The sequence below is a fragment of the Gossypium arboreum genome, chromosome 3 (assembly GCF_025698485.1).
Source record: "Gossypium arboreum isolate Shixiya-1 chromosome 3, ASM2569848v2, whole genome shotgun sequence".
Lineage (NCBI taxonomy): Eukaryota > Viridiplantae > Streptophyta > Magnoliopsida > Malvales > Malvaceae > Gossypium > Gossypium arboreum.
Window position 1 is genome coordinate 125,106,080 of NC_069072.1, and position 7,872 is coordinate 125,113,951.

The 7,872-nt window shown below is 35.3% G+C and overlaps 1 protein-coding gene and 1 long non-coding RNA gene across 2 annotated transcripts; both read right to left on the bottom strand.

The window, feature by feature from the left end:
* Window positions 1-1,300: 1,300 nt before the first annotated feature.
* Window positions 1,301-3,134, bottom strand: LOC128290404 (uncharacterized). Its single transcript, XR_008280226.1, has 3 exons — window positions 2,622-3,134; window positions 2,024-2,236; window positions 1,301-1,894 (listed from the first exon to the last, which is right to left on the bottom strand). It is a non-coding gene; the product is annotated as an uncharacterized LOC128290404 (long non-coding RNA).
* A 3,228-nt stretch (window positions 3,135-6,362) lies between these two features.
* Window positions 6,363-6,866, bottom strand: LOC108475007 (putative wall-associated receptor kinase-like 16). Its single transcript, XM_053026378.1, has one exon. It carries the CDS (start codon window positions 6,864-6,866, stop codon window positions 6,363-6,365), a length of 504 nt encoding a protein of 167 aa, XP_052882338.1.
* Between the last annotated feature and the right edge of the window lie 1,006 nt (window positions 6,867-7,872).

Genomic DNA, 7,872 nt, shown 5'->3' on the forward strand with positions numbered 1-7,872 from the left:
ATACAATAGAGAGATTAAGCTGCCCGCACTTCCTCCGCAAACATATATCCCACTCGAATACACATGCAGAAATAAAAGATATCGAAAATGTATATGACATACATACTTATAACAAAAGATACAAAACATGAACTTTAATGTTCTTTAAGTGGTAAATTTGATTTATGTACACATGATTAATAATTTTTATATGTATAATATGTTTTAACTCCAACAGATTCCCTAGAGCTAAGAACATCAAAGGCCTACATTCAACTCGTATGGCAAATATGACCCTAGGTGAAAAATTCAGATTTTGGGCCCATACGCCCTATAGCCCACACAGCCTACTTGGCCAGCCCGTGTCACCCACACAGTCTCAGACATGCCCGTGTGGCTCACACGGTCTAGCACATGACCATGTGGCATCGACAGTTTTAGATTTTGATTTTTTTTCGTTCGCTATTTTCTCGGGTTTTCGTTATACACCTGGATATTTTCTAATATAAACCCCAAAAAATTGAATATTCTAGTACTTAAAAGCATCAAACACTTTAGAGAATTAGCCCTCACTAGTGCATCGATTAAAAGATTAAAGTGCTCGATTTTCTAAAATATCAAACATTATGCTCCCAAAAGTAATTGACCAATTACCCGCAATCAAAGAACTTGCAACTTCTACAAAACTAAATTGTCGAAGGAGGGTTTGCCTCAAGATTCTCACCTAAAAATGATTTCTCAAACTTTATTAGCCCTACGACCCATCGAACAAAAAAAATCATCCGAAGTTACACACCAACCTAAGATAAGATAAAACGCAATAAACGAAAAATACCAACGAAAACTCGCTTACCAAACCAGAACTTCCTAACCACGAGTAGCCAACACAAAACCAAGAAGCGAACGGCAAAGAAACAATGACACGAAGATGGCCACAAGAGGAAAAGGAACCCAAAGAGATAAATGGTTATAATTGAGAAATAAAAAAATAACAAAGAAGTAGAAGAAGTTGAGGCCAACCGAAAGAAAAAAAATAAAACGATTGAAAAACAAAATTGGAAAAGTAGGAAAATAGAAACGGCAAAAAGAAAAGAAAAGAGAATGTGGATAGTGTACATCAGAAAGAATTAGGGAAGATTTTGCTTAAAACTAATTAATTTTCAAAAAGGAAATAAGATAAAATAAAAATAAATCAAAATCTGACTACTCACTAACCCAAAGATCTAATCCATATCCAACAGATTCCCTAGAGTTAAATTTTAACTCCAACTTTTACTAGTTGATCAACATATAAAGAAATTAGCAAAAATGCTCCCACATGGATTCGAACACACAACCTCAATCACATACCGCTAAATAAAATCATTTAACTTTTGACTGAATTTAACAAAACAAATCAAATATTTAGATTTCGGGGTGTTACAGTGAATGAGGAAGTCTGCTCCAAAGTACTAAGAAGCTTGAAGTATCTCGCCAATCGAATCATGTAAGGGCCCTTCCTACTTCGATCAGACAAATGACGACAACTGAGAGCCACAAAATAGATGACATCGATAAGGTGGTGCGTCTCCACACTCTATAGGAAATAAGCGTCAGCCATACCAACAATCCCCGTACTCTCCCTCCGACCAATCAGTGTATAGGCCAGAATGGCATGAATATAACATAGGGCCGGAAGTAGACAAGTTGCCTTTGACTAGCTTGGGTTGTACTGTGCCACAGTTTCAGCGATCTGAAACCAAAAGAGTGGAGCTAAGTGATAGATGTGTCTAGATAAGGTTGGTAACTCTGGGGTACTTATAAACTCCTTGAAATAAAGTCCAAGGGTGACTCTGAAGCTCGGGGCGCTTAGATAACGCATCGTACCCCTAAGTCTAAAAGAGCTAGTATGCATGTCATCCCACTTTGACATAGCCTGTTGTAGAAAGAACATCAAATAGAACTCTAGTGTGATTTTTGCATATGTAGGCTCTATGATAGTCAAAAACCAATCCCACGAAGCCGTATTGACTAGAGCCCAAACTCTATTAGCTAAATAGACTACCTGCAAGGCCTCCCAATAGATACAATGACCCATACCCAAAGGTCGCTCCTTTAAGTGTTGATACTGGTCCTCAGATAGACTCAGAGGAAATTGGAGACATGGGTGTCTCACGACTATAGTAGGGTCGAAGACGAGGTTGCACTCGGTGTCTTCTTCCTTTTTTAGGTAGGGACAATGGCTTTGGTTTTACCTTTCGTGTTTGTCATGATGTACCTGAAGTAAGGGATAATAACCAAATATCAGATAACCATAAAAATAAACATCACCGATAATTAATCTAGCAGAAAAACAAATTAGCATACAAATGGAAACACATTAGCAACAAACCATCACATGACAAAAACAAAATCACAATACTAATATAGCAATAATATACACCTAAAACGAAAGGAAAACTAATATTAATCATGCAAAAATAACTAAACTAACAATCTAAAACCAGTAACAGTAATAAATGTAATAAACCTAATACTAAAAATAATAATGCAACAACACACAGAATAATAAAAACTAATAAACTAATATAAGAATAATTAAAATATTAATTAATTAATTAAATATAATAAATATAATAAAAAAAGATAGGGTGGAGCCAAACAGTGGTAAGGCGACGATGGTGAAGGTTAGCAGAGCCATCATCGGCGAAGACTAGAACGGTGATAGTATGTTCGACATGGGTATATCAAATGATGGTCAAGGAGGGGTGGAGAATACAGTCTAGGGGCTAGCGTTGGAAGTGGTTAACAAGGGAAAAGAGGTTGAATGGGTTTGGGTTCTGTTGGCGATTTGAGGAAGAGAGAAGGATGGGGCGATGGTGGTGGTGCATAAACGGCAGGGAAACGACTGGCAAGGATAGTGGAAAACAAAGGAACCATTTTAGATGTGATGGTCAGTGGTTTGAAAGGATAAAATGGCGTCGAGAAAGAGACGGACAAGAGGTTGAGGGCAATAAGAAGAGTCAAAAAAGGTGAATGACAACAAGAATGAAGATTTGTTGATTGAAAATCAGTGAAGGGGTGTTTTGTGGCTAAAACGGCCTAAAAAGAACAAGAAAATAAAAAGAAACCTTAAGCTTGAAATAGAAGAAACAGTTGTGTAAATGGCCCATGTTAGGCCACAGAGCTGTGTATATAAATCGTGTAAGGCCCCATAGCCCATGTGTGATTTGAAAATTAAAAAAAAAAAAGCTTCAGGTCTCACATGGCTTAGGAAGCGCCCGTGTGTCCCACATGATTGTATGGTTCATTTTTGTTTATAACATATTAAGCATGCCAAAAAAATTAAAGAAATAAAAAAAAAACTCAGTTTGCCTCTTGAGAAGCGCTTATTTAGAGTCTAAGTTTGACTTTCCCTTTCACGCATACGATTAACTCAGATTTTGAAGTTAGAGCTCCTCTATCTTTTTATTAATATCATCACTGACTCAAATTTTGAAGTCAGAGCTCCTCTATCTTGTTATTAATATCACCACAAATGGGTCGCATGGAAAGATGATTTCTATCACAAATGGGCCTAACCATCTCAACTTCAACTTTCCAAGAAACAGTTTAAGCCTCGAATTATGTAAAAGTACTCAATCTACAACTATGAGTTGCTTGGGCTTTAAAAGAGTGTCGTGGCATCGCTTTGTTGACTCTTTGTACAATCTCGAGCTCTCATAAGCATTTGCTTGTCATTCATCTAACTCATTTAGTTGCAACATTCTCTTTTCACCTGCAAGTTTAGGATCATAATTCAAAAAATTTATTGCCCAAAATGCTTTATGCTTAAGTTCTAGTGGCAAGTGACAACCTTTCCCATAAACAAGTTTGTAGGGAGATGTTCCTATGGGTGTTTTGTACACAGTTCTATAAGCCCATAAAACATCATCTAATTTTACTGCTCAATCTTTCCTATTTGTCTCTACGATCTTTTTTAGGATTTGTTACAATTCTAGGTTTGACACTTCAACTTGACCACTAGTTTGAGGATGATATGGGGTAGTTGTTATGTGATGTACATCGTATTTTTTAAGAATCTTATCAAATTGAGTGTTACAAATCAAATTGAATGTTACAAAAATGTGTACTCTTATCGCTAATGATTGCTCTAGGTGCATCAAAACGAAAGAAAATTTTCTTAAGAAATCAAGCTACCACCCTAGCATCATTAGTTGGTAAAGCTTAAGCTGAACCCACTTTGACACATAATTCACTACTACTAGTATGCATTTATTACCATAAAAACCAGGAAAAAGGTCCCATGAAATCAATACCCCAAATGTCAAAAATTTCACAAAAAAAACATATAAGTTTGAGGCATTTCATCATGTTTGGAAATATTACCTGCCCTCTAGCATCTATCACAAGAAGAAACATACTTGTTAGCATCTTTGAACAATGTGAGCTAATAAAAACCTGATTTGAGGACTTTATGTGATGTTCTAATCCACGGTAGTGTCCTCCCATCGGTCCCGAGTGAAAATGCTCCAAAATTTTATTCCCTTCTGGCACTGAAACGCACCTTCGAATTACTTGATTTGCACACACACAAAAAAGAAAAGGATTCTCCAAAAACTAGTTTTTTACGTCAGCAAGGAACCGCTTCTTTTGATGATGAGTTAAACCTTTTGGTAAAACGTTAGCAACCAAGTAATTCACAATATTTGAAAACCAAGGGACTTCGAAACCAGTTATTGCAAAGAGTCATTCTTCAAGAAACGAGTCATTTATTGCATCTTTATTAAGTTTCTCAAGATATGGATTTTGGAGCCTTGACAGGTGGTTTATGGCAAGATTTTTAACTCCTTCTTGTCTTTAATATCCCAATTGAATTTCTGCAACAATAAAATCCACCTTATAAGTCGAGGTTTTGCACCCAATTTAGTAAGAAGATAGTGAAAAGCAAAGTGGTCAGTATACACAATAACTTTAGACAATATTAAATAAGGTCTAAATTTATCAAATGCAAAAACCATAGCTTGCAATTCTTTTTCTCTAGTTGTGTAATTCTCTTGTGCGTTTGTCAAAGTCTTGCTAGCATAATAGATCGGCTGAGAGTTCTTTTCTCTTCACTGTCCAAGGACTACACCTACTGCAAAATCACTCGCATTACACATTAGTTCAAAGGGTAAATTCCAATCAGGTGTAACTATAATCGGGGCATTGATTAATTTTTCCTCAAGAACATTAAACGCCTCTAAACATTCCTGACTAAAATTAAATGACACATATTTTTCTAGATTTAAATTTATGGGTTTTTAAACAAGCTAATGTAATTCCTTCAGATTCGACGATAAAGTCTAGGTCGAGTTTGGGGTGTTACATTTAACGTGCCATATCAACTTACTGTTACACTGTTAATGATAATTAACGAATCAGTGACTAAAATGTTACAACATATTAACATAAGTGACTAAAACGCAACTTTTCCAACATAAGTTACTAAAATGTAACCTGAGGTAAACAAAAGTGACTATTTTAGTAGTTTACCCTTAATTATATTAGGTCTTTTCCAATATCTATTATGTTTGTAATATACACAGTAATATCTTTAATGCACGTAAGTTAAAATTAGTTCCATAAAAAAGAAGGAGGCAATTTTCACAAAATGAGACATGTCCAGAGCAATTCAATTATTTAATCATTTGAAAGTTGAGTCTTCATCCTTGCAACTTACCTTATGCTTCAATAAATAGACCTCACTTTAGGACATTTTGAGGAAAAGGATAATTATAGAAATAATCAAAAATACTTAAATAAAACAAAACAAAATCTTAAAAATTAACTTAAACAATGCATACATGTAAGCTCTATCTATTGTAATTTAACACTGTATTTCTCTTAAAACTAGGAAATGTAGAAGAAAACTACTTAAAATCATACCTCCATCGAGCTGTTTCAAGCTCAAATGTGATTATGAACAAATGATAATATGATTACATACTTAGCGAGCACCTTCAAGTTCAAAAATGATTTTGTTATTTATGCTATCATAACCCATTCCCATCGAGCTACTTGTTACACCATCATCGTAAGTGCTAGGAAACTTACCAAGCAAGTATTCAAATTCTTCTCTACTAAATTACTTTTACTCCAAGGATGCTTAGGCATTGCTTGTAGTCCTGCTGATTCATGAGCAACTTCCTTCATCGTTGGCCTTTCTTCTCCCTTCACTCTCACGCATCTGCAAGCTAATCATTAAGCACCTGAGGATCGAGGATGTCGAGTAGGCGATTTTCTTTCATCAAAGAAACAAAGTACATTGCCAAAACTCGAGTTTCTTCCGATCTTTTGAAACAAACTACTTTTTGTCCTGTTAACATCTCTATAAGCACAACCCCAAAGCTATAGACATCGCTCTATTCAGTAAGAAGGCTTGTAAGCATGTATTCAGGATCTAAGTAACTGAAAGTTCCTTGCACAATTGTAGTTATTTGTGCTTGATCGGATGGGATCAATCTCGAAGCACCAAAATCAGAAACTTTTGCAGTGTGATTTTCATCTAACAGTATGTTAGCCAGCTTGATGTCACAGTGAATAATTGGAATAGAAGCTGCAAAGTGCAAATAAGAAAGGGCTTCAGCTATTTCAGTGGCGATTCTCAAATGAGTCTCCCACGAAAGATGGGAGGCAGCATCATCATTATGCAAATGATGAAAAACGTTTCCATTGATGATATATTCATAAACTAGCAGTGGAACTTGTGTCTCCAAACAGCATCCAAGGAGTTTGACAACATTCTTGTGGTTGATTTGGTAGAGCACCATTATTTCATTAATGAATTGTTCAACTTGGCTAGGATCTCCAATTGTTGACTTTTTAATGGCAACTATTCGATTATCAGCTAATATTCCCTTGTACATTGTCCCTTGTCCTCCTTGTTCTAAAATTCTGCTTCCATGGTAATTGTTTGTTGCCTTCTCGAGTTCCTCTGCTGTAAATACTTTAACATCTTCGCGGTACCCTTGTCGTCTCGAAAGCTCTTCCTACAATAAAATGCCACCATTTTGCAGAAAGTAAGCATATTTTAATTTAGAGATTTGTCTCTGCCTTCGCATCCAACACAATGATACTATCCCCAAAAGGAGACTAAGAAATCCAATGCTACTTCCTATATTCAAAGCATAAAATAATAGTTTATTATTTTAAAGAAAATAATAATAATAGATATATTAGTCATAGTATATTAATATAATCTTAAAGTGAAAATCATATAAAATGTATCTTAATAAATGATGAAATTGTTTGTGTCGAGCCGACCCAAATGACACAACATTGGAAGTTAAGCATGAGTCAACTGGCTTACAAAATATTTCATAAAAGTATAATCGATATTATAGTTAAATACAAATAAATAATTCTATAACTACGCATCAAAATTACTAACCTAGAGTAATATCAATAAGGGGAGATCTCTTGGACTTATCTCTATTGGGTAAACCGCAATGTGTTCCATTTTTCCAACCATCACCTTCATAGCCTACCGGACATGAACAATTAAATGTTCCCGGTAAGTTGATGCATATGCCATTGCAAGAACTCATCATTTCACACTCATTTATATCTGAAATTTGCAGATTGTATGTAAGTAAAAAATAACATTATCTTTAATGTTAGAAACTACAAATACAACTATGGGGTATATATACATATATAGTTACCTTGACATCCATTGGGGAGGTAAAGGTTCCTCTCGTAACCCTTAAAACACTTGCAGAAATATCCAGAGTTATTTTCTGAATCGATGCAATTACTATTCTCTTGGCATGCAAAATTCTTGGTATCTATTTTCGCTTCCTTGCAACTCGTAGTCCCTATTGTCCAATCAAAAGTGACTGGAAACCGCTTCTCTTTAAAATTGGAACCACG

What these genes read in the sequence shown, in the direction of transcription:
- LOC108475007 (XM_053026378.1), bottom strand. Translation starts at nt 6,866, where the DNA reads ATGTACAAGGGAATATTAGCTGATAATCGAATAGTTGCCATTAAAAAG.